At 50.4% G+C, this 25,862-nt stretch overlaps 3 protein-coding genes and 1 long non-coding RNA gene across 21 annotated transcripts in view; 2 read left to right on the forward strand and 2 right to left on the reverse strand.

The window, feature by feature from the left end:
* On the reverse strand, positions 1–3,734 carry Nudt22 (nudix hydrolase 22). 6 transcript variants are annotated; one of them, XM_087548564.1, is made up of 6 exons: positions 3,481–3,734; positions 2,622–3,115; positions 2,066–2,164; positions 638–735; positions 413–506; positions 1–185 (listed from the first exon to the last, which is right to left on the reverse strand). In XM_087548564.1, the coding sequence occupies exons 2-6, from the start codon at positions 3,096–3,098 to the stop codon at positions 27–29; spliced, it is 927 nt and encodes a 308-aa protein (XP_087404690.1). In that variant the 5' UTR covers positions 3,099–3,115; positions 3,481–3,734; the 3' UTR covers positions 1–26.
* Positions 3,496–8,495, forward strand: Trpt1 (tRNA phosphotransferase 1). Of its 7 annotated transcripts, none has more exons than XM_087548619.1 (8): positions 3,530–3,649; positions 3,818–3,886; positions 4,056–4,137; positions 5,585–5,837; positions 5,927–6,101; positions 6,227–6,283; positions 6,364–6,474; positions 6,600–7,797. In XM_087548619.1, exons 5-8 carry the CDS (start codon positions 5,945–5,947, stop codon positions 6,689–6,691), a joined length of 417 nt encoding a protein of 138 aa, XP_087404745.1. In that variant the 5' UTR covers positions 3,530–3,649; positions 3,818–3,886; positions 4,056–4,137; positions 5,585–5,837; positions 5,927–5,944; the 3' UTR covers positions 6,692–7,797. The 7 variants fall into 7 exon arrangements, with proteins under 7 accessions (NP_001099801.1, XP_087404745.1, XP_087404726.1 ...); XM_087548600.1 differs by having other exon boundaries at positions 5,668–5,837; XM_087548611.1 differs by having other exon boundaries at positions 5,668–5,837; positions 5,927–5,990.
* Fermt3 (FERM domain containing kindlin 3) lies at positions 6,684–24,793 on the reverse strand. 5 transcript variants are annotated; one of them, XR_015626899.1, is made up of 15 exons: positions 24,697–24,793; positions 24,090–24,263; positions 20,474–20,707; positions 20,193–20,312; positions 19,926–20,094; positions 19,737–19,839; positions 11,561–11,668; positions 11,257–11,391; positions 11,118–11,167; positions 10,911–11,035; positions 10,661–10,767; positions 10,300–10,539; positions 9,842–10,209; positions 7,322–7,463; positions 6,684–7,212 (listed from the first exon to the last, which is right to left on the reverse strand). XR_015626899.1 is itself a non-coding variant. In XM_087563349.1 (15 exons), the coding sequence occupies exons 2-15, from the start codon at positions 24,247–24,249 to the stop codon at positions 7,033–7,035; spliced, it is 1,998 nt and encodes a 665-aa protein (XP_087419475.1). In that variant the 5' UTR covers positions 24,250–24,263; positions 24,697–24,793; the 3' UTR covers positions 6,684–7,032.
* LOC120099981 (uncharacterized) overlaps positions 23,696–25,862 on the forward strand; it is a 22,073-nt gene continuing 19,906 nt past the window's right edge. For 2 of the 3 annotated variants that reach the window (XR_015652859.1, XR_015652860.1), the window contains exon 1: positions 23,696–24,276. This is a non-coding gene — a long non-coding RNA (uncharacterized LOC120099981). The remainder of the gene's footprint in view (positions 24,277–25,862) is intronic. The other variant, XR_015652861.1, reaches the window with a different exon arrangement.

A 25,862-nucleotide genomic window follows, 5' to 3' on the forward strand; every position in this document is an offset into this window, starting at 1 on the left:
TACAAGAATAAAGTCTTTTATTGTCTTCAGAGCTGTAGCGACAGGGCTGGGACGCTAGGATGACTCAGGTGGGATTTCCCAGCACCTGACTGTAGAGGAGGATGGCGATTGTAGAGGAGGATGGCGCCTTTGGCCGAGGGGCAGAGTTGTGCCCACATCTCCGTCTCCTGCAGTCTCTGTACCCTCTGTGGGAAATCAATGAGACCCAGACATCAGTCTTCCCTTCCTACAGGGACTGTGCCCAGAATTGCCAAACCTTAGTACTCCGGTACTGTCTGTGTTCCTGGGCTTTCCCGTAGGTAGGAGCAAAGGTTTGTGTCTCTGGAAACTCTGGGAGACCCGGGAGTCCTCCACCTCACCTAGATATCCTTACTCCCATAACCTGACCACCTAGAAGGCCTCGACTCCACACCTGTGTCTCCACAAAGATGATTCCTGTAGACTCGTTGGCCTCAGGTCCTCCACTCAGATAATAATTCCTGACCTCCTCTGAAGTCAGGCTACACCTAAACAAGAACATGAGGTTGGTTTGCTGGATATCCAGACCTTATAGGACCCCTGCAAAACTCCAGTTGCCTTAAGCCCACTCCTCCCCTACCCATCTCACCCAGGATCCTGTACCCGAGAACCCACTCACTGGACATAGAACTCTGCACTGGCTCTGCCCGCGCTGGTCTCATTGCAAGCGATGCCCAACAACAGTGGCTGGCTCAAGGTGTGCAGTGGCAGGTTCACCTGTGGCAGGGAGTCCTACCCGTCAGACCAACTTCTCAATAGCCTGGTTGGTAGGTTGGTTGGTTTGGTTTGGTGTTTCTGTTTGTTTTTCTTGAGACGGGGTCTTGTGTAGCCCAGGCTATCTTACAACTCAATATTTAGCAAAGATACCTTTGAATTTCTGATCCTTCTGCCTCTACCTCCTGAATGCTGGGATTATAGGTGTACATCACAGTACCTAGTTCCCATGGTACAAACCCCAGGTGGGTACAGGTTAAGCCAGTGCTTCTCAACCTGTGGGTTGTGGCCCCTTGGGGTAGGAGGTCAAATGACCTTCTCACAAGAGTTGTCTAAGAACATTGGAAAACACAGATATTTACATTATGATGTGTAACAGTAGCAAAATGACGGTTATGAAGTAGCAATGGAAATCTTACAGCTGGGGGTCATACAACATGAGGAACTGCATTAAAGGATCATAGCATTAGGAAGGCTGAGAACCCCTGTGCGAGGCAAACTATCCACCAGCTAAACTGAGTGTATCCCCTATCCTCAGTGAGTGTGAGTGTATCCTCAATGAGTATATCCCCTATCCCCAGTGAGTGAGTATATCCCCTCTCCTTAGTGAGTGTGTGTCCCCTCTCCTCAGTGAGTGTGTGTCCCCATCCTCAGTGAGTGTGAGTGCGTCCCCTCTCTTCAGTGTGAGTGCATCCCCTCTCCTCAGTGTGTCCCCTCTCCTCAGTGTGAGTGCATCCCCTCTCCTCAGTGAGTGTGAGTGTGTCCCCTCTCCTCAGTGAGTGTGAGTGTGTCCCCTCTCCTCAGTGAGTGTGAGTGTATCCCCTCTCCTCAGTGAGTGTGTCCCCTCTCCTCAGTGAGTGTGAGTGTATCCCCTATCCTCAGTGAGTGTGAGTGTATCCCTATCCTCAGTGAGTGTGAGTGTGTCCCCATCCTCAAGGCTTCTGACCCCTGCATTTTTGTTTTGTTGGTCAAGTACCCCATAACACAGGATACAGGTTCTGGCTGCGTTCATTTTCCCCCAGAGGAATGTTCATTTTACAGATGAGAAATAGAAGGAATTATCCAGGGAAGTCCTTTTACCTGAGTGGAGCTGACTTAGTAACACTCTTCACTCATTGCTTTTTCAGCAAGCGAGGGTGCAGACCTGACATTTTCCATTGTCTCCACTGTAGGGAGAAAGACCTGAGCACCAAGGAATCATGGGCCCAGCTTTAACGCCACACTCTTCCTCAACGCCAGGCCAGCTAGGGTGATGTAGACTCACTGTGGATTTCTAGCAAATTGTACCCTCTCACCCATACCCTCCATGCTGTCTGGGGCCCTTGTCACTCACCTCATCACAGACCTCCTGAAGGACACTGGAGAAGAGTTCTCGTACCACCAGTTCCCCAGGGAGGTCCTCGTGCTGGGGGATGCTGCCAGAGCACAGGGCCTGTGGAAAACTTAGGCTCAGACTTCATCTACTTCCCACACTGCTTTTCTCTTGCTGGCCATGGAGGCCTAGGACAGATTCAGTGTGAGAGCCTTGGCAAGCCCTAACCCAGGCCCACCTGTTCCAAATAAAGCAATCAGAAGCCTAGCTAGGAAGAATTGCATGGATTGGGTAAGAAAAATCATCTTCCCTTCAGTCTCCCCTCCCATGTCCCCTAGCTTCCATAGGTTACAGCTTACACTATGGCTGGGTCTCCCAGAAGGCTGCGAGCACCCTGTCTCCTCCCAGTAGTGAAGAGTCATGGGCTGTGCTCAGCTGGGCCCACACATTCTCCTGGACAGCCCTCTAACAGAGCATGCATCATGGGAGACGGCAGGCTCAGAAATACCAAGCTGGTTTTCCCTTTACGAGAACATGAAACCAGAACCAGGAGTGCTTGGACTTTGAGCCCTTGTACCTGAGGTTCAGGGTGCCCACCGGGCACATCCACCAGTCCAGGTGCTTCTGCTACCTGCTGAGAGCGGCGCAGGAAGACAAGGAAGTCATCAGCTGTGACCAATGCGGCACCCACCCCCAGTGGGTCTGCCAGATAGGCCTGCTTGTCACCCCAATCTGTTGCTCCCTGCTGTCGCAGCCAGGAAGCTGAGCTGGACCAGTTGGTGCCCAGGAAGTCCCGGTAGGAAGTTAGACCTAGGTGCAGGAGCAGCTGTGGCTCAGGTGAGCTGGACGCCAGTGTGGCTGAGTGAAGGCGGAACTTGGGCGCATCAAAGATCCAAGGTTGGGCCTGTAGCCGGGTCTCCCAGATGGCAGTGATGGTCTTGTCTCCTTCAGGCAATGGACGACGGTCATGAGCTGGGCTCAGCTCCACCGATACCTGCTCCTGGGACAGTCCCCCAGGAGGGCACAGCAGCATCAGGGACACCTCAGGGTCCATAGTCTGACAGGACAGCTCTGGCAGAAGATACAAATGGCCAGCCTGTCACTCTAGGAAACGAGCTGACCCTCTCTTCCACAGAGCTCCTCAGTGCTCCCCAGCCCTTTTGCAGATCCCTGACCACAGATTGCGAGCATCATTCCAGCAAGAGTATTGAGCTCAGCAAGCGCCCTGGAATCCTGCTGCCCCAAACCCCTAAAGCCTCTGGCAACCCTACCACCCAGCAGCACTGGGTCCCCAAAAGGCTCAAGACCCCCAAACCCAGGAGTCGTATCTCCAACCTGGACACACTTGATCTACTCTCAGGGTCTGGAAGCTTGATCTCGGAATTCAGGGGCTGGCCCGGCCCCCAGAGTACACCCCTTTCCCCAAGCGGAAGTACCTGCCTCTTTCTTTCGTGGCTTCCCATTGGCCAGTCCGTGTCCAGGGGCGGGGCCCGCCCTCCGCAGTTGAGCGCGTCGGATCTACGGCGGCCTGGCTCTTCTCCGTGTCAATCCGCACGCCAGCCCGGTCCCCCGGGGCAGTGCTGCGATCTGATTTCAGGACATTGGGTTTGTTCCGGATCCCTCGAGCCTCGAGGCTGCCTGTGTGACCTTGAGCAAGTCTCGCCCGCTGGGCCTCAAGTTCCCTTGTGTACTAGGGTGGGATGAGCAGTGTGGTTCTTATCCTGAGTTTTTGTAACTTTCTTGGTGGAGAACCCACCTCCCTGCTCCCTACAGGTCTTGGTCATGAACGCCCCCGGAGGAAGGAGGCAGGAAGGTAGAAGGACTCATAGACCGCGGGAACAGGTGCATACCTTTCCACCTTGCCCACAAGGAGAGGACATGGGAGAGACCCTCTGAGCCTTAGCTTCTTGGTGGGGTAGACTGCAGCACCCTAGGAGCTGTTCTGGCCTGCCTTTGCAGTAGGACATTCAGGGCTGGCTACTGAAACCCAGACGTCACTGGACTCTTTCAGGACAGAAATGTGCAGCTGTCTAAGGCTCTGTCCTATGCCCTTCGCCACGGGGCCTTGAAGCTGGGACTTCCCATGCGAGCTGGTAAGTAAGCACGCTGGAGGCTGGGAGGAATGGTGGGAGCCCAGGAAGCAACTTTAACTCTTAGCATTACCCCAAGAGGAAGGCAGAATAGACACACCCTCCAAATGTACAGGAAAAATAAGGTCCAGCACCTCTTTCATATTCCCTAGAAGAGAAGTACCTATCTAGGTTCCGCTTCATGATGTCCCTTTCAGGCAACTGGCCCAATAAACACTTCCCAGGGATGGACAGAGGGGCACACTGAAGCAACCGATGTTTATTGAATGGCCACTCTGGGTCAGATACTTAGTGCTTGCTATGTTACTCTCCCTGAAGCAGATACACTGTTCTGTTTTCTTTTCTTTTCTTTTTTAAAGATTTATTAATTTATTATATATATATAAGTACACTGTAGCTGTCTTCAGATACACCAGAAGAGGGCATCGGATCTCTTTACAGATGGTTGTGAGCCACCATGTGGTTGCTGGGAATTGAACTCAGGACCTCTGGAAGAGCAGTCGGGGCTCTTAACCGCTGAGCCATCTCTCCAGCCCCACTGTTCTGTTTTCTTTTGGAGTGTCTTTTTATTTCATTTTTTTATGTGCATGAGTGTTTTGCCTGCACCACATCCATACGGTTCTTGTGGAGGCCAGAAGAGAGCATCGCATCCAGTAGAACGGGAATTGCAGGTGGTTGGGCACTGCCATGTGAGTGCTGGGAACCAACCCCAGGTTCTTAGGAAGAACAGCCAGTGCTCCACATTGTGGCACCATCTATAAAGCCTCATTTTTGAGACAAGCTGTCATGCACCCTAAGCTGGTGTTACCTTGAACTCTTGATTCTTTTGCCTTCACCTTCCAAGTGCTAGGCTTATGGCTCTTCCAATATGCCACCATGAGGCTGGTCACCTTCGTGTGTAAGTTAAATAAAATGAGACCAGGAGTAGAAATGCATCTCCTTGGTAGAGCTCCCTCCTAGCTGGTGCAAAGCCCTGGCTTCCATCCCCAGCACAGAAAACAAACAAACAAACAAACAAGCGCTAGGTGATGGTGGTGTCACACACCTTTAATCCCAGCACTCAGGAGGCAGAAACAGACCAATCTCTGAGTTTGAGGTCTGGGCTGGAGAGATGGCTCAGCGGTTAAGAGCACCCGACTACTCTTCCAGAGGTCCTGAGTTCAATTCCCAGCAACCACATGGTGGCTCACAACCATCTGTAAAGAGATCCGATGTCCTCTTCTGGTGTATCTGTAGACAGCTACAGTATACTTATATAAAATAAATGAATTTTAAAAAAAAATCCGTTTCTGAGTTTGAGGTCAGCCTGGTCTACAGAGCAAGTTTCAGGACAGCCAGGGCTACACAGAGAGATCTCTCTGTCTAGTCTGGGAAGAAAACAAACAACTGGAGACCCAAAATGGAAAACCTTCCTGAAAGTCACTGAAAGGAAGCTTGTGTGCTCTCCCAGGCCTAGCCTTTGCCCAGCTGCCTGTGGCTCCCTGTTAACAACAGCCCTGTCTCCTGAGCATACCCCCACCTGGCTACCCTCAGATGGCTTTGTGCCCCTGCAAGCCCTCCTGCAGCTGCCCCAGTTCCACAGCTTCTCAATTGAGGATGTGCAGCTCGTGGTGGACACCAATGAAAAGCAGCGGTTTACCCTGCAGCCAGGCGAGCCCAGCACTGGGCCCCTCATCAGGGCCAATCAGGGTCACTCCCTACAAGTGGGTGCCAAGGGGCAGGTGGGAAGTCAGGTGGGGCTCCAGTTCATGAAAGGGGTCTCACTGCTGCCCATTCACACACTTATTTGCAGGTCCCTGAGTTGGAACTGATGCCCCTGGAGACACCACAAGCCCTGCCCTCGACACTAGTCCATGGTACATTCTGGAAGCACTGGCCATCTATTCTACTGAATGGCCTGTCACGCCAAGGAAGGACACACATCCACTTAGCCTCGGGGTTGCCTGGGGACTCTGGTGTCATCAGTGGTCAGTGTCCCCATCACCTATTCTGTCCTCTCAGGTCCCCACCAAGGGTGCAGTCACCACATAGCCTTACATGGGGCAGTACCTCCCCACCCCACCAGAGGGCCCCATTCTAGTTGTCCCTGCAGGCATTCGTCCAAATTGTGAAGTGGCAGTGTTCATCAATGGAGCCCTAGCCCTCACAGGTAAGTGTGGACCCTGCAGGGCTCTCCCAAGTCTGTCAGAGAGGGACACCAGTCACATCTCCAGCTCTGTCTGTGAGCAGATGGAATCCCTTTCTTCTGCTCTGTCAACGGAGTGATCCTGACTCCAGGGAATGCGGACGGTTTCCTGCTTCCCAAGTACTTCAAGGAGGCCCTGCAGCTGCGACCTACCCGTGAGAACCAAACCACCACCCACTCTGGGTCCTGAAGCCTGTGCCCTTCTGCCCTCAAACTCTTTGAAAGCTCCCCACCTTAGGCAAACATTTCTCTCTCTCAACAACTTTTGTCTCTACCTCAGGAAAGCCTCTCTCCTTGACTGGTGATAAAGAGACAGAGTCTCAGAGTGGCCCCAAGCACAGCTCCAGAGGAGGAAGAAGAAAGATCCAATAATAAAATATTTATTTATTAAAAAAAACCTGAAACACGCAAAAAGAAAGTCCAGCTTCAAACCAGGATTTCCTGTTCCTTATCCATATTTGGCATTCATCATGTGCTTAGAGACTACATATAGGTCAAGGGTGTGAGCTTGTGCCAATAGGGCAAGAGGAGGGGCTTCGTGTGGCTCAGGGCCCATCGTCCCTAGGCTGGGTGGTGGTAGCATCTACCCCAGTGAGGGCCCTGGCCTACCTGAGGACAAGTGAGGGTGCCCAGCAGGGTGCATGCTGGGAGAGTTCAGGTGGGCGTGGCCATGGGAGAGTCCCTGGAGGGTGTGGGTAGAGCAGGGGCTGTCTTTAGAAGGCCTCATGCCCTCCAGTAAGCTGTAGGAACAGATCCTCGTCCAGCTCCTCCCCTCGGGCCCGCTCTCGAGTGGACAGGAAAATGTAGCCCCCGATGTACTCGTGCACGATGCGGCAGCTAGCAGACACACAGCTGAAGGCCACATTGATATGTTCATCGAACTCAATGGCCACCTGCAAGTGGGTTGTCACAGGTCCAGTGGGGTGGGGCAGCAAGCAGCAGCCTCTGGCCTGCCCTGGTTGGGTCTGAGCTGGTTACCTGCCCCTGCCCTTCCTGGCCTACCTGCCGTATGTCCCAGTTGACGTTCCATTGCCGCATGTTGCTGAAGCGCCAGGTCTTGACCACGTCACCCACGGCCAGATCAATTCGGATCAGTCGGTTGTTGGCGATGCCCAGAATCTCATCCTTCCTGCTGCCCTTGAACCTGATTTCCAGGGAGAAAGAACATGAGTGAAAGCTACACTGTAACGGCCCTGGAACCCACCCCATGTGTCTATTGCTGCAGGGCCCTCTGCTCTGCCGCTGCTCAGCCTGAGGCAGTCAGCTTCTTAGTCTTAAGCTCCTACGTTGAAAAAAAAATGGCATTATTTCTGGGCTTATGCTAGCCAGGCATGGTACTGTAGGTCTGTCATCCCAGCAAAGGGGCTGAGGCAGGATTTCACATCGGACTCCATACATGGCGAAAGAAGCTCTGTCTCTAAAACGGGAAGCGCTGGGACGCGCCTAAGTGAATAAAGCACTTGCCTTGCACTTACAAAGGCCCAGTGTGTTCCTTTAGACCCCAGGAGTGCGTGCTTCTGACCCCTGGGGTCTATTAGCCGGCCAGCCAACCCTACCGTGTGAATTCCAGGCCAATAGGAGATAATGGTCTCAAAAACAGGGTAGACAAGTTGGGAGGAGAGATTTCTCAGTGGATAAAGCCCTTTCATGTGTGAAAATACAGAACCCTTCCAAATCTAATGCATCATAGTGTGCCTACAGCAAAATGGAAGGCAGAGATTGCAGGCCAGCCAGCCTGGAATACATAGTATCAGAACTCTTATCTCAAACAAGGTAGGGGCTGGAGAGATGGCTCGGAGGTTAAGAGCACCGACTGCTCTTCTAGAGGTCCTGAGTTCAATTCCCAGCAACCACATGGTGGCTCGCAACCATCTGTAGTGAGATCTGATGCCCTCTTCCACTGTGTCTGAAGACAGCTACAGTGTACTTAACATAGAATAAATGAATAAATCAAAAAATTAAAATAAGAGCATTAAGAAAAAATATGGGTGTGGGTGTGGAGAGATGGCTCAGCAGTAAGAACACTGGCTGCTCTTGCAGAGGATCCAGTTACGTTTCCAGCACCCCCATGTCAGCTCACAATAGGGGTCTCCAACGCCTTCTGGCCTCCAAGGGCACCATGGACACACAAGGTGCACAGACACACACACACACTCATATACAAATAAGAATAAAGAAAAAATAGGGGGTTGGGGATTTAACTCAGTGGTAGAGCGCTTGCCTAGGAAGCGCAAAGCCCTGGGTTCGGTCCCCAGCTCCAGAAAAAAAAAAAAAAAAGAAAAAAATAGGACCAGCAATTAAGATGACTCAGCCACCTTTAAGCCTGAAGACCTGAGTTTGTCCCAGGAACCAGATGGTAGAAGGAGAGAACCAGGCTCCTGTAAGTTGCTCTCTGACCTCCACATGTTCACACACACACGATAAATGCACTGGACATGTAAAATAGAGGAGCCAGAGAGATAGCTCAGCTATTAAAAAACGCTTGCTGAAGGCCCAGGTTTGGTTATAACTCCAGTTCCAGGGGATCTGGTACTGCTTCTAGCCTCTGTAGGCACCACAGGACATACATATACATACATACGCAGGTAAAACATTCACACACTAAACAATAAAAAAATACACCAAAAAATAAACTGTTGTTTGTTTTTGTTCGCTTGTTTTTGTTTGTTTTCCAAAATGATTTCTCTGTGTGTTCCCAGCTGTCCTGAAACTCACTCTGTAGACCAGGCTGACCTCAAACTCAGAGATTCGCCTGCCTCTGCCTCCCTGGGATTTAAGGCGTGCACCACCACCTGCTGGCAGAACTAAATCTTTAAAAAGGGAAACAAGGGGGCTAGAGAGATGGCTCAGAGGTTAAGAGCACTGTCTGCTCTTCCAGAGGTCCTGAGTTCAATTCCCAGCAACCACATGGTGGCTCACAACCACCTATAGTCAGGTCTGGTGCCCTTTTCTGGCCTGCAGGCATACATGCAGGCAGAAAGCTGTATGACATATAAATAAATAAATGTTTAAAAAAAAAAGGGAAACAAGTTGGGGAGCCCCTGAGAAAAACACCGACGGTTCCCCTCAAATACACAAAGACATCCAAGGAGGTGGGCATCAGAATAGCATTTGGCAATATTAAGCAAATAGTTCATGTCTCCAAGCGATCATTGCTTATGTATATGTCATCATCAACCAGGCCACTCATCACTCTGCAGACTTGGGAACTGCGTTCTCAGGGGCCTCCCTAAAACACCTTCTCATGGGAGCTATTTTGCAGGACAGTGGGCCAAGGCGCAGAGAGGGAAGGATCCAGAACAGAGCTGGGACAATCCCTGGGTCTTCTGCTTGCCTGGCAAGGGCTCTGTGTCTTGGCTATATCTGTTCCAGTGCACATTGGAGAATTTACAGAGTCCCCAGGGAGAGGTACCCACGAGGGAAGGGAGTCACTGAGCTGTGTGCCCGGGCCTACTTGGTCTATGAGCACACACATCTGGGAGTAAGTGCGGGCAGAGAGTCCTTGGCAGGACTGGACCCTACCTGACTATCACATAGGAGATGCCAAAATCAGGCAGGGATTGCCAGGCCTGGATGAAGCGCAGCTGGGCCTCGGTCAGCGAGAGTTGGGCCACATTCTGGTGAGCTTCCAGGATCCGGGGGGTGAGCTGTAGGGCCATATCAGTAAGGGATTAACAGGGTTTCCCCCTACCAAAGTCCCTGAGATCCCCCCACCTGTCTGCCCTGCTGACAGAAGACACAGTATACTGGGCCTGGAACAAGAGAAAGCAGCCATTGTGGTGCCACCAAAATGCAGATGTGACTGAAGCAGGTCCTACAATGGACCTGGAACCCTTCCAGAGAGGAGCCTGGGACATGGCAGGATTAGGAAGGAGCAGATACAGGATTTCCTAAGGAAGAGCCTTCTGTTAGAGGTCCAGGGGTCAAGGGTGGCTAGGAAAATGTGGTGGTGGCTCCCATCCCCACACTCCCTCAGGCACCTGCTTGGCCTTGAACTTTCGCTGGAATCGGGGAGCCACAAGGCCGTAGGGGTTAAGGCCCTCAGCAGAGGCTTCAAGACCCTGGGGTTTGTTCCCTGAGCCTCCGTTGGTACCGCCTGCCCGCTGCAGGCTGAGGAAGGCCAGAATGGCCTGCACCTCACTGGCATAGCTGCTGTCCGCCATGGTGCGGCCCTTGGAGGCAAGCCGGCAGGCAGCCATCCACTGTGCATACTGCTGTTCCTGGAGCAAGGACAGAGAGGGTGCTGAGTAAGCGCTGGCCCTGTTTACTTTTACCCAGAGAGCAATTTCAGTCCTACCCCTCACCCCTGTTCCTGTTCCCCCCTTGGTCCAGCCTGCTCACATCCTGGCATCTCAAGTAGATCTCACTCATGCCCTCTGGTGAGGGTACCAGGAGTTTGATGCAGAACTTCTGGCCAGAGACATTGACATCAGGGACCACTTCACAGCCTGCAAGAAAAAGGAGGTGGCTCTGTAAAAGGCGCCTGTCTGAAAGCCAGCCTCACCACCTACAGCTTCCTCAGGGTAGATAGTGCCCACCCACGACCGAGGAGGAAACAGGTTGAGAGCAGTTGCTACCGGAATCCCTTTACCCTTGAGGTTGAGCTGCTGGATAGGGTCCCCCGGTGCTTCATCTTGGCTCTTATAGTAGGACAGTGTGGTGTCCTTGAATATCACCCAGTGCTGGCGGTAGCCCTTCAAGGTCAGCTTCCGGGGCCTGGGGAGAGCCAGAAGCTTGTGAGCCATGGCCTCCCTGCCTTCCCCCTCCTCCACTCTCTCTAGGTAGGCCTACACTTAACCGGAAGATTCGGAGATGGTCCTTGAGTTCTGGGATGGTGGTGAGGCTATCCTGGGGGAGGAGACAAGTCAGAGGGAGCCTTGGAGTCCCCTTCCTGGCCCTTACCCCTACCCTATTCCCAGGCCCAAGCCCCTCCTCACCAGCATGTCTGAGGGTGCTGACCCCTTCAGCTTCACCTCCAGGTTGTTCAAGGCTGCATCCAGGTCATCCAGCCCCGGGTCCCCAGAGGCCAGCTCACCCACATCCCCACTCAGAGTCACTTTGTTGATATGGTACTAGGGACACATAGTCAGTTAGAGCTGAGTCTGAGGCCCATCTGTCCCACAGAGCACCCATGAAGAACTACCCTGGGGGAGGAGAGAAGTCAGAGGGATTTCTTTGGAAATAGACTCACTTCTAGGAGGCCTTTTGACCCTGTACCCCATCACCCCCAGCCCCAGGCACCTGTAGGGCAGCAAACACCATCATCTCCTCCTCAGTACAGTCGATTTCCTCTGTCAGTAAATCCCAGCGTGCCTGCTCATACAGCTGGGTCAGCCGTACCGGGTCTGTCTGGAGCAGCAGGAGATGGGGAGGTTCAGCTACTCTGATGGCGTCTGTCCTGGATAGCCACGCTTAGCCACGTGGGCAATAGACCCCATCTCTACCATGCTGACCTGCCTGCTGCCTAGGCAGCCACCGCAGCTCTCTACAAACTTGTACCGTGCCATAAGCTACAGGCCAGCCTCCTGCTGAGGACAGACAAGTGAGGAGGAAGACCGCCCTGAATGAGGTGCTCCCAGAGTAGAACAGTTTCCCCAGGGGTAACTCACACAGGCCACAGGAAAGCACTCCTGGAAGTGACCTGCAGGGCAGAGTCCCTCAAGGTGACAATGGGCCACCAAAGGGAAAGAGTGAAAAGACTCTAGAGTCAAGGGCAGGAACACTCAGAGGCCCCCCAGGCCTGAGAGCAATGAGAAGGGCCCCTCCACTCAAGTGGGCCCCCCAGGATATCAAGTCACTGAAGGACTAGGCACATCCTCTCCCACTGAGGCAAGACAAGACGTCTCAGGGGAACAGACTCCACAGGCAGCCAATAGAATCAGTGTCAGCCCCACCTTCCCTGTTCAGTTCTTGGGGAGCCCACTTGAAAAGAGGGGACAAGAAGGAGGGGCTACAATCAGGATGTAAAGTGAATGAATAAGTAAATAAATTAATGAAAGAAAAAGAATAGTTAACAACACACGCGCGCGCGCGCACACACACACACACACACACACACACACACACACACACACACGTAAAGAGAACAGAGGCATCCTTGGATGAGCAAAGCCCTTGGTTCCATTTCCAGTGTTGCAGGAACCTGAGCCTAGTGTGCTTGCTCATAATCCAATACTTTGGAAGGGGAAGCAGGAGGATCGACATCTGCAACTGAGGTCAGCCTGGGCTACGTAAGACTGTCATACACACAAAACCACAAAGGCAGAACTGAATGGTTTCTCAAACCTTAAGAGAATCAAGGGGCTGAAGAGATGGCTCAGGGGTTAAGAGCACTGACTGCTCTTCCAGAGGTCCTGAGTTCAATTCCCAGCAACCACATGGTGGCTCACAACCATCTGTAATGGGATCTGATGCCCTCTTCTGGTGTGTCTGAAGACAGTGATAGATAGTATATATAGTATACTCACATATGTAAAATAAATAAATCTTAAAAAAAAAAAACCTTAAGAGAATCAAATGCAAGTGGGGTGTGGTGGCGCATGTGTCTAATCCCAGCAGAGGCAGGGTGGTCTATTGCGTGAGTTCCAGGATATTTAGGGCTACACAGAGAAACCCTGTTAAAATGCAAGTGAATTTAAGGCGACACAGAGTGGAGAAGTAGATTCAGCAACTCTTTCTCTCTCTCTCTGACAAGTAATGCAAAGTGCACAGAATACATCACAGAATTAGTAAGAAAGATAGTACGGACGCTGCCAAGGGTATCAGCAGAAATGGGGCAGAGAGGCTATCTAAGGGGCTGATCGCTAAAAAAGAACCAGACTCCATTAGTCACTGGGGAAGTGTGAGTCAAGGTCACAGGGAAAGTCAGGCTGTTGGTTCTCGGGTGTGGGTGTTGAGGACAGAAAACTAGAAATAGGTGCTAGAGAATTCTCTCCAACAGCAAAACTGGTTTAAACTGGATGTGATGGGGGTTGTACACCATGTACAATAATGACCAAAACGGAACTGTTCAAGATTGGTGGAGCTTGTGGTATGCAAATTACACAGTGATGCTGTGGGATAGGATGGTGACTGTGCTGTAAAAGAAACCAAGTGCCAAGTGCCAAGTGCTGCTGAGCCTGGGGCCACCAAAACTGTCTTTTGCTGTTAATGGAGGAGGTCCTATTTCAGCCAAGTCTATGTGCTCTGAGTCCCCTCTTTTCTCTTCCAAAATATATGAATAGTGTCCCGAGCTGTACACTCAGCCTCACATCTGTGGGCTCCAGACCTTGAGTCAGCCAACCACAGACTGATAATTCAGGGTGGGTGAGTTAGAACTAGTGAGGTATGGTGGCTTATCCCTGCAATCCCATAATTTGGGAGGTTGAGGCAGGAGGATCATCACAAGTTCCAGATCAACCTGAGTGACATAGTGAGTTCGAGAACAGCCTGGAGTACAGAGACCATGCTGCTACTGCTGCTTTTGAGACAAGGTCTCACTATGCAGCTCTGGTTGGCCTAGAACTCACTATTTAGTCCAGGATGGCTTTAAAACTCACAGAGATCCACCTGTTTCTGCCTTTCAAGTGCTGGGACTAAAGGCATGCCACATGGTGTGGTACTGTACTCCTTTAATGCCAGAATTCAAACTCAGAAAACAGAGGTAGGAGGAGTTCTGTGAATTCAAAGTTAGCCTGGTCTACATAGCAAGTTACAGACTATCCAGGACTACACAGTGAGTTTCTCTCTCTCTCTCTCTCTCTCACACACACACACACACACACACACACACACACACACACACACACACACACACACACACATACACACACACACCTACATCTTCCCAGGCCAGGACCACCTGGTACATCTTCAGTCCCACCTCCACAGATATTGAAAAAATTGTTTGACCCCACTGATGATATATATATATATATATATATATATATATATATATGCATGTATATGATAGTAACGACTATCTATTATTATTGCTAGTTAGCTTCAGCCTCTCATGTTGCTAGGATTCCACCACCAGGCCTGATTTTGCTCACCTGCTCTGAAAGTGGTACTGTGCTGGGTACTGGGAGGAAGGCCTGGGTTAGGATCTCCTGAGCAAACCCCAGCAGCAGGTCACAATACACGGGGTATGTCCCAGTAGTCCTTTGCAGCATCTCTTATCACTATGGAAAGTTAACTTTGTGTGTAAGTAGAGCTCAGTGGTGAACCCTGGGTTCAATGCATGACAACACATATGTTGCCTATCGGCTCCAAAGAAATTTGACCATGAAAGGAAATGTGAATGCAGCTATTGTGGCTCTGCTGAGAACTCTGTTTACATGCTGCTATTTGTAGATATGGCCATGTTGTTTTCACCAACCACTATAAACACAACTAGATTAGTAAGACTCTTAGAGATGTGTGCTGTGTGGAAGGGAAGAGGGGGAGGCCAGGACAGCTGAGTCTTCGTCTTTCTGACAACCAGTAGCTGTTGTGCGAAACTGCAAGTTCATAGAATAGGAGTCTGAGCTCAGGCGCACACACAGAAATCCCAGCTCTCCAAGAGACTGAGGCAGGAGGATGACTTTGGTCTAAGTTCAAGACTCTCATAGGTAACAAGTGAGACTCCACTGGAGGCAGGAGAGAAGGAAGGCAGGAGGGCAGGCAGGAAGGAAGGTAGAGAAAAAGATAGGGAGCGAGAACTTCATCATTCAGAAGCTAAGTTATAGGCTGGAGCTTAGCAGAATGGCAGAGAACTTGCCAGCGTACATAGGTTCTGGCCCCGGCTCCAGCACACACAACAGAAAGTGTGGTGCCTGCCTGTCAGCTCAGCACTTGGGAGGCTAAAGCTGCAGGACTACTTCTAGTTTGGGGACAACCTAGACGGTAAGTGAGTTCGAGTTCCAGGACAGCAGGCTCTGTAGAAATCCTATGGCTATAAGACAAATATGGGGCCAGAGAAATGGCCCAATGGTTAAGAGAACTGACTGCTCTTCTAAAGAACCCAGGTTCAATTTCCAGCACCCACATAGTAACTCACAACTGTCTGTAACTCCAGTTCCAGGGAACCCGACACTCTCATACAGGTGTACATACAGGCAAAACATTAACACACAAGAAATAAATAAAAGGGGCTGCGGAGACGGCTTACAGGTTAAGAGCACTGTCTGCTGTTCTTTATGAGTTCAATTCCCAGCAACCACATGGTGGCTCACAACCATCTGTAATGGAATCTGATACCCTCTTCTGGTGTGTCTGAAGACAGCAACAGTGTACTTGCAAAAAACAAACAGGGGGATGGAGAGACCGCTCAGTGGTTAAGAGCACTGTCTGCTCTTCCAAAGGTCCTGAGTTCAATTCCCAGCAACCACATGGTGGCTCACAGCCATCTGTAATGAGATCTGATGCCCTCTTCTGGTGTCTGAAGACAGCTACTTATATATAATAAATAAATATATATTTATATATAATAAATAAATATGCTTATATATAATTAATAAATAATTCTTTAAAAAACAAACAAATAAGTCTTTTAAATAAATAGATAAATAAGACAGAAAGTAAATATTAAAATAAAACCCTGCATTGTTCAAATCTACCCTTTCCAGAGCATAGGAGTCTGGGGTAAGGAGGGGTGAAGCAGACAATGGCTTTGCTGCTAGTGCTAAGAGACGTGTGGGGATGGAGAAAGCATAGTTCCGTCTTGGGTGGGAGCTCTGCACAGAGCTGCCTGCTCCCTCAGAGACCAGGCAAGTGTAGTGGAGAAGCAGGGGCAACCAAGTCCCTGGGAGGCAGTAGTAGACTGAGCTGGAGACTAGCAGAGGCTCAGGAGGAATAGCAGAGGCAGCGACAGCAGGCAGAGCCCTCAGGAGGTGGAGAACCAAAGCCTCACAGCACACAGGCATGAGACTGCTGCTGCTGCCCCAGTCAGAGTCTACACTAGGACTGCAGTTGTAGCAGACCTCACTGAGGTTAGTAGCAAACTTTGGAGGGGCCAGACTAGTTTCTTAGGACGTTAACTCCATCCCCAAACAAAGACTTCTGTACTCGATCTGTTTACTCCTGTGGATCACCCCAGGGTCTTACACAGGCCAGGCAGCTATTCTACCTCTGGGATCCACCCCCAGCCCTGTACACAAGATTTTATAATGCTGTGATGGTCAGTGTTGTCAAACTGACTATACTAGAAGCACCCAGGAGATGGGCCTCTGGGCATGTGTGTGGAAATGATGTTAACTGATGTAGGAAGATCCCCTACTATGGAGCTGAGCACAGGGGCATCCCTTCATTGCTCACTACTAGCTGTGGGTGTGATGTGACCCACTGCCTCAAGCTCCTACCCTGAGCCCCTTAACTGATGGATGGCGCTTTGCGCTTGAGCTAGAATAACCCCCCCCCCCTTTTGGAGTTGCCTTTTTCAGAGTATTTAATTCAGCATCAGGGAATAAAACCAAGACAGATAATTAAAGAACTATTTTACAAATAGCCATCAACTCAGCATTCAGAAAGCAGAGGCAGTAGGATTGGCCCTGAGTGACAAAGTGACTTGGACTTGGGAAGTGGCTTGACAGGTTGAAAACAGGAGCCACACAAGCCTGATGCCCAGGTTTGCTGTCCAGGACCCATGTGGGAAGGCTATGCGTGGTGACCCAATCTGTAATGCCAGTGCTCTCATAGGCAGACAGGAGACAGAAACAGGCCTGGAAGCTTGAGGGCCAGTGAGCCTGGAGTACACATGTAGCAACAGAAACAAGAGACCCTGCCTCAGCGAGGTGGGAGGTGAGAACTGACTCCCAGCACTGTCCTCGGACCTCCACATGCTTGTCTCTGCACACATGTGAACCGACTCCTAGGGGCTGGGCTGGGACTTCTACATGCTTGTCTTAACATGTACACACATGGGCTCACACAAAATTAAGTAATTTTGGGGGTTAGGGATTTAGCTCAGTGGTAGAGCGCTTGCCTAGCAAGCGCAAGGCCCTGGGTTCGGTTCTCAGCTCTGGGAAAAAAAAAGTAATTTTAAAATAAGTACATAATAAAAAATTTTTAAATATACTCCTTTCTTTTTTTTTTTTCTTTCTTTCTTTCTTTTTTTTTTTTTTTGGAGCTGGGGACTGAACTCAGGGCCTTGTCAGGGCCTTGCACTTGCTAGGCAAGCACTCTACCACTGAGCTAAATCCCCAACCCCAATATACTCCTTTCTAAAGAAGGAAGAAACACCAAAAACTAGAGAGGAGAAAGTATTTCTGATTCCTCTGAGCATGGTAATAATGGTTTAAAGAATCTTCAGAGGCTCAGGGCTAGAGCGAGCTCTGCAGGAAGAGCCCTGGCTGTGCTCTGGAGAGGCTGGGTTCAGTTCCCAGCACCCACGTGGCAGCTCACAACTGTTTGTAACTCCAGTGCCAGAAAATCCATTGTTCTTTTCTGGACTTCATGTACACCAGACAAACACTTGGTGACAGACATATATGCAGGCAAAAACACAAAAACACATAAAGTAAAAATTAATCTAGAAATATAAATATTATATAGAAATCATATAAATATGTAAACAAAAGTAGAAATATTTAAAATATCTATTACCTTGGTTTGACTATCACGCATTTTATTACATGTACTGAGTGACTAAAGTTTGTGCCATAAAGATTTACTGATCATATAAATGAGTTAATAAAATTCAATTTATTAAAAAGATGAGCAAGTTAGTTCAGTGGGTCAGGGCACTTTGTTACCAAGCTTGGCAACCTGAGTTTAATCCCTGGGATTCACACAGCTGGAGGAGGAACCAACTCCTGCAGGGGGTCCACTGACCTCCACACATGCACTGTGTGTAGCACATAGGAAAACACACACACACACACACACACACACACACACACACATCGATAAAGAAATATGATTTTTTTTTTTGGTTCTTTTTTTCGGAGCTGGGGACCGAACCCAGGGCCTTGCGCTTCCTAGGTAAGCGCTCTACCACTGAGCTAAATCCCCAGCCCCAAGAAATATGATTTTTAAAAAGAAGAAGGGACTGGGGAGATGGCTCAGTTGTAGAATATTTGTTGTGGAAGCAAAAGGAACAGAGTTCATATCCCCAGCACCCATGTAAACAGCCTATAATTTTAGCACCCAAGGCAGAGATGGGCAGAACCTTGGGCCTTGCTAGCCACCAGGCCAGCTGAACTATGGGTTCTAGGTGCTGTGACACTGATAGAAGGCACCTGACAATGACCTCTGCCCTCATGTACATACACTAGACAGCAGGGGAGGGGAGAAAGGGAAGCTAAAGAGCCTGGGCACTGCTGCAGGAAGAGAGGCTCACATCCTGAGCCCAGAAGCACAGAAGCTGTGAGAGAAAGATAATTCCAGAGGAAGTGGCATGGGAAGTGCCCATGCCCAAATGAACAAGAAAGGTGCAGGCCTGTAATCCCAGCCACAGGAGGGGCTAGGCAGGAAGACTGAAAATTCAAGGCCTGGCAGGGCTACAGAATGAGTTCAAGGCCAGGCTCCACAACCTAGATAACTTACAAAGACCCTACTTCAAATTAAAAAAAAAAAAAATTGGGGCGGAGAGATGGCTCAGTAGTTAAAATTACTCGCTGTTCTTCCAGAGCACCGAGGTCCACTTTCCAGCACCCACATCCTGGTTCCAAACCCTCCAGTTCCAGGGGATCTGACCCTTTCTGCTCTCCATGGATACCAGGTACAAATGCTATGCAGACATACTACATCCAGAGCAAACACACCTACACAAAATAATATTGAAATAATTCAAAGGACCTGGGTCTTGCATATAGGAAATCCTAGGTTTGATCCTTATTCCCAAAACAAAGTGTAGGTGGGATGGAACCATGGGACAGGCTGCATGGGCAGCAGGTGTCCTTTCCTGCATGGGTGTGGGTAGAAGGCACCAGGGAGTGCTCAGGAGAGAGTGTTGAGGGACTCTGTGGACAGCTTGGGACTGAGTGCTCTGCAGACTAGTGTGTGCATGTTTCCAGTGATGGGCCACAGGAGAAAGGAGCCTGTGGGGCCCTGGGCAGTTGGTGGAAGCAGAAACTTCGATGGCAATGTTGTGAAGGGGAAAATAGATGGGGAGGCCTAGGAAAGGCACACAAGCCACCCTGCAAGGCTCTTTCTCTACCTTCTGGGCTCTGTAGGTTCAGCCTCTGTCTCCACACCAGAGACCCACACTCCCAGCACCCACCGTCTCTGGGTGTCTCTATGGGTCTCTGCCATGAACCCCAAGCAGACAGGTCCTAAAGAAACCAGAACTGAGGCTTGTCTCCATCTGCCTTGGCATCGGCGGCCCTGTGGTGCACTGATAGGATCAGCATTAAGAGGCACAGATGAACATAGGGTCAGATAAGCTGACCTCTATAGCAGCTAACCGCTACTATATATATAATAGAGCTAGACCCTCTAGTTCTAGAACCTGGCTCACCTTGGGGTCCAGGTCGAAAAAGCTGTAGTACTTAAATCGCAGCCAAAGCACGTCCCCAGCCTTGATACCTTGCTGCATGAGGCACCGAGATGAATCCAGCCACCTGGGAATGGCAGAAGCAGATCAGGGTACAGAGAAGGGCCTGGAAGCTAGGCCTTGGGTGGGGTGGACTGGGTGTGGGTCACGCACCTGCTGTGGAGTTGGGTCTTGTCAAGCAGGGAGCTGGGCCTCGGCAGGCGCTGGAGCAGGAGAGGGTCAGGTGCTGGCTGTGGCCGGCTCAGCATGTGGTAACAGGCCTCGGTCTGGGCGCTGTCCGAGAAGTGTGCTGGCATGCCTCGGAATAAGGTGGGGGCCACACCTGCAGGGAGGTTGGATTTCATCAGGCCTGGTCGTGGACCTGACCTCATATGCCTCACTCTGTCCTGGCCCCAGCCCAGGCGAGCCATCCTCACTCACCGCCGGCTAGAACAACCCTTGTCAGGTCATGCACCTCTTCCTCAGGCTCCTTCTCTTTCTTCTTCTTCTCCTTCTTTTCTGGAGCGCGCAGCAGAGAGAGCTCCTCTGGGTGCCTGATACCTGAAGGGAGTAAGATCGAGGGTCTGCTAGTTCACCTTCCTATCTTCCCACATAGACACCTTGGGGAGGTCACAGCCCTGTGGTAAACTGGAGAACAGGCTATGGCAAGGAGGAGGTTATGTGGCTGAGCCTGGGCAAGGGGAGAGGCCCCAGCTACTCACTGAGGAGGCGGCAGATGGCAGCCACAGTCTGGAAGAGGGGCTTGGAGAAGCTGGCACGGAGGCGCAGCACCCGCCTATTGGGCAGTCGCAGGATCACAGGTCGGTGCTGTGGCCCAAAGAAGAGGCGGGCATCTGCCAGAATCCCGTACTTGTCCAGAGTCCAGTGTGTCTGTAGCAGCCACTGTTTCTTCTGCTCCCACCAAATGGCATGGTCAGACCAGTCCTGCTTGCGATCTGTGAGGACCCAAGGTGCCCGTTGGCCTTCAAAGGCCCTGCCAAGCGTTCTTTGTTTCTGTCCTGGCACTGATGCCACAGAGGCCAGGTTGGGTTGGCTCCAAAGTGATGCTGGGGCAACTATTTGCTAGCTGACTCCTGCTGGTCGTTCTGGGCTAAATTGTCATATCATTCCCCAGGGGAGACCCCAACCCAGGATATAGGAACCCCAAGCCAATGACCTCAACTCATATACTTAGTTTATCTTTACAGCCCTGTGTGTCTTAAGGAATGCTTGATTCAGTGCCCTTTGTCTGTACATGTCTGTCTGTCTTTGTCTTTTTCTTTTTGTTTTTGGGACAGTATTGCTCTATATAGCCCTGGCTGTGTTGGAACTTGTCCTGTAGACCAGGCTGGCTTCAAACTCAGAGATCCACCTGCATCTGCCTCTCTTGTGCTAGGATTAAAGGTGTGGATCACGACACCCAGTTTGAATGCCTGCAGGTCTTCAGGGCCTTCAACAAGTTCCTACTCTGGTCAAGGTGCTTAACCTTTCTAGCTGGGGACCGAACCCAGGGCCTTACGCTTTGCTAGGCAAGCGCTCTACCACTGAGCTAAATCCCCAACCTTTTTTTTTTTTTTTTTTTTTTTTTAGCTGCAGCTTTCTAGCTTGTAAGATAATAACAATCACCCTGACTCATGACTGCTAACCAATGTCTGGTACATGTGAAGGGCCGTGTAATTTTGATACGTAAGAGAACCATTCAGTTAGAAATGTGAATATGTCATTTGCCATCTAGCCAGAAATTGGGGTCATAACAATGGATGACACAGGATGATGTCTCATCCTCCAATAAAGAAGTGTGAATACAGAAACAAATGGGGCAGAAAGCTACGCTGGGCACACAGCCTCCTGGATTTTGCAGAGACCCAATCTTTTGGCTTCTAGGTTCTTGTTTAGTTGTGTTTTCAGACAGGGTTTGAAATGGCTGTGTAGGGGATTTGGCTCAGTGGTAGAGTGCTTGCCTAGGAAGCGCAAGGTCCTGGGTTCGGTCCCCAGCCCCCAAAAAAAAAGAAAAAAAAAAGAAAAAGAAATGGCTGTGTAGCTGAGGACAACCCTGATCTATTGTTCCTCCTGTTTCCAGCTCCCAAATGCTGGGCTTACAGGTATATATGCCTGGTTGATGTATCCCGTGCTGAAGATCAAACCCAGGGCTTTGTGTATGTTAGACAAGCCTGCCCTCCACCAGCCACGTTTCTAGGCTTTTCTTTGGACCTCCCACTGAGTTGTTTGTTTTTGTTTTTTTTCAAGACAGAATTTCTCTGTGTAAGAAATAGCCCTGGACTTCCTTTGTAGATCAGGCTGGCCTGGAACTCACGGAGATCCACCTGCCTCTGCCTCTTGAGTGCTGGGAATTAAAGGTGTGCACTGCTCCATCTGGCTTCCTCTTGGCCTTTTGCTTTTAGTTTTTAAGCTTGAGCAGGTTTTGTGATGTTGGATGCACATTCACTAGGGTTGGGACTGTCTCACACTTAACAGCCTTTACTGTGGCTTTGTTCTCTTCAAGAGACTGCCCCATCTACCCCTTCTCTCTTTCCCAGGGATTTAGTCTGGAACCTCTCTCTCCTCAGCCATGTCCTCTTCTGGGGGTTGGAGTCTCCTGTGCTATGGCATCAAACGATATCTTCTGATAGGATCTGTATGACATGAACCTCTCCACCCTAAGGGGCATATCCATTGCTTCCTTCATTCCAGACTCCTGTTCACCTGGCCACGTTGCCAGTGCTGGACCACTAAATGCAGCAGGACTAGCCCCACCTTCCAAGTGTTGTGTGAAGCCCACTGGGGCTGGACAGAGAGCCCTTCCTCCCCAGATCATCCATCCACCAAGGACTCTGAGACTCCAGCACCACGCTGTACTTCTATTTCCACCTTGTGTTGATGTCAACATCATGTGTAAATCCACCTTTCTCTGTCCTATTTGTTTGGCTTCTGGAGCCTTCATCATCTCTCTCCCAGATGATGGGTTGTTCTGCTTGGGTCTCCCTGGCTACAGCCTGCCTCTCCTTCAGACAAGGGTCCTGCAAAAGTCTGCCTTAGCATAGCCCTGCCCTTTGTTTCCAAGGGAAACACCTAGTCCCTCAAGAAGGCCTCAAGGCCTCCCAGACTGTCAGGGTACCACCAGGGCTGCCTTTCCATCTTGTCACAAACCAGGTGTCTTTATTGTCCAGAGGCCATATTTCAAAGCCTCCTCAGGTCCTTGGCATCAAGGCTAGGTTTTCCTTATTGTAGAGACCTCTCTGGGAATCTGTTCTTCCTGTCAGGTCCCCTAGGAAGCTCTCAGCAGCATGCTACTACGAGGAAGGTCCACTACTGCCTGGGGGTGGAAGGCTGGAGATAATCCTGGAACTGAAGTGACTTGGCCTGAGGAGCCCAGCAGTGGTACATGGTGAGATCTAACTGGCTGTGTGTTCTTACCCTAGACTCACTACCATCTCAAACCCTTCTGTCCTGACCCATGTCAAGTCTCCAGCTTCGTCTGACATCTAATTTCTGAGGGACTAACCCTGCTTCCCACTTCTGCTTTCACTGACTCTTTGGGCTCTGCTTCTGGCAGTTCCCTTCTCTGCCTCAGCCCTGTTATTTGGCCGTGTTGGGCTTGTTCTGCCCAGTCACTCTGGTCCCTGTCTTGAACTGCATGCACACAGAGAGTTAGCTAGGCCTAAGGAGCCTGCCTCCTATCCCTGTACCAATTCCAGAGACCTAGGATCCAAGCTCCTGGTGAGAGGCCTTCTGTCTCTGGCTATCAGGAGCTCATGGTGGGACGCCTTCCGTCTCTGGCTATCAGGAGCTCATGGTGGGAAGTTGTCTTCCGGCTCTGACTATCGGGCTTTCCTGCCATCCTCCCAGGAAGTGATAGCTCTCATCCTCTGCTGGTAAGGTTGATGAGAAGCCCCATGAGGCCTTCTGGGTGACTGATATCACCCCAGCCTACTCTGCCGTAACTTCCTGTGGGGGCAGGGCCTTTCACCCACTGTCAGCAGCCTGCTGGAGTGGTTTGCTGGGGAGAAAATTTAGAAGGGTAGGCCCCATGTCCCTAGGAACCTCCTAGCCATCCCTCAGACCTCAGGAACATAATAGGCCCCAGCACAGGCAAGATGTACTGGGGACCATCATGTTGTCTATCTCTTAGAGACTAGACAAAACCAGAAGGAGCTGGAGGAAGTATGAAGAGGGGAAGTTGAAGAAATATCTTTTTTGGAACCAAACAATTAAGCTGTTGCCTGAGTCATTGTGACAAGGTTATCATGAGTGAAAGGCAAGAATGGCCCAGAAGGGCCAGGGAGAGCTGTCATGACTGCCTGTGTACCAAACTGGATATATAGGGTCATAGGGACTCACTGATCTCCTCCACGATCTTCAGAAGCACCCCACCAATGTGGGACTCCCCTGTGACTCGGAGTGTGACAGACTGAGCCTCAGGGTCTTCCTCGCCCACAAACACCCTCAGCTCCCAGGAAGAGTCGATATAGTCTCCGGAGGCTGTCTTCATCCCCGCCATGACTGCAGCTGCTTCTGCTGAGACAGGGTGAGTAGACACTGGGACTTGGTGGGCTGCCAACAAATAAGCAGGAGCCCTATGGTACCCTCGGTAAGTGGGCAGGCTTTGGGGGCATGTTACAGAGAGCTATTGTGATCCAGTCAATGGAAGACCCTCTCACTATCCTAAGTATTTAGGCTGAAGAGAGTTCCTTAGGGCCTACGTCCAGCCAACTCAGGTTCCACAGGCGGGAACAGCAAGGCCCAGTAGTCACTGTAGAAGCACCCTGCTGAATACCAGAACAGGTCAACTCTCCTACTCTGCCAAGCCCACCTATGCCAAGTCCTGGCCCACAGCTCACAGAAAGTATTCTAACCCACAAAAGCCTCTAGGGTGGTGCCAAGTGTGGCTGCTGTGTACAGAATGGCGCAGCAGGGGACAAGTGAGTCTGCCCCGTCTTTCACTTACCTAGCCTGCAAAGGGCTGCAGCTGCAGATGGCAGTGGAACACCTGTTACCCTGGCCCGGGCTGGCCTTGTGCTGCTCAGTTCCTTCCTTCAGAAGTCAGCCTATGGTGGCCTTATCATGAAAGTTGTGCTAGTCCCTCCCTAGGGCGGGCTGTTTCTGGGTACAGGAAGCACACTGCCAGCACGCTCCACAGGGCCCTAGCTTTTGTTACCACAGGAAATGAGGGAAGAACAGAGCTGGGGTTACGCCACAAAAAGTTCTCTACCCTACCCCCAGGCGTCCATTGGCTGCATCTTCAATCTGCTCTGAGTGGTACTGCTTACCGCCAGCAGTGAAACCTTTTCAGTCTTTCCTACCCTCAAATAGGACTTATTTCCAAACCTACTGGCCTTAAATCTGCCCAAGCAGTGACATGTCAGGGCCTCTGTTCCCCAGCTAGAACCTTTCTGCTCTCATGAAACCTCAATGGTTCCCTCCAGCCTCCCTTACCCTGTCCTTTAGAGGACTCTGGTGGTCCAGGAGCCTCACATCCACACCAGGCGCTGGGATGTAAATTGCTCTGTGATAAGCAGGAATACAGACTTTCCAGCAGCCTACCCTTAATAGTGGTAAGGCTTTTTAAAAAATTTTTTTTAATTTTATTTATTATATATCTAAGTACACCGTAGCTGTCTTCAGATACACCAGAAGAGGGCATCAGATCTCTTTACAGATGGTTGTGAGCCACCATGTGGTTGCTGGGAATTGAACTCAGGACCTCTGGAAGAGCAGTTGGGTGCTCTTAACCGCTAAGCCATCTCTCCAGCCCTTAAAAAATATTTTTAATAATTTTAATATGAATTTAATATCAGTGTGATGCAGGCCATCCAAAAGGATATGTTCTTTTCCCCTATATCCATACTCATAAGAGAACAAAAGTGAAATAAAACTTAAAATAGAATTTATCCTTCAGTCACATACTCTGGGAGAGCTTTATCTAATTCCACAGACAATCAGGTTTTTTCTTTTTATTGGATATTTCTTTACATTTCAAATGTTAGTCCCTTTCCTGATTTCTTGTCCATAAACCCCATCACATCCCTCTTCCCCCTTCTTCTATGAGGGTGTTCTTCCACCCAACCCTTCCGCCTCCCTGCCCTGACATTCCCCTACACTGGGAGATCCAGC

Source organism: Rattus norvegicus, chromosome 1 (genome assembly GCF_021556685.1).
Source record: "Rattus norvegicus strain SHRSP/BbbUtx chromosome 1, alternate assembly SHRSP_T2T, whole genome shotgun sequence".
NCBI classification, from domain to species: domain Eukaryota; kingdom Metazoa; phylum Chordata; class Mammalia; order Rodentia; family Muridae; genus Rattus; species Rattus norvegicus.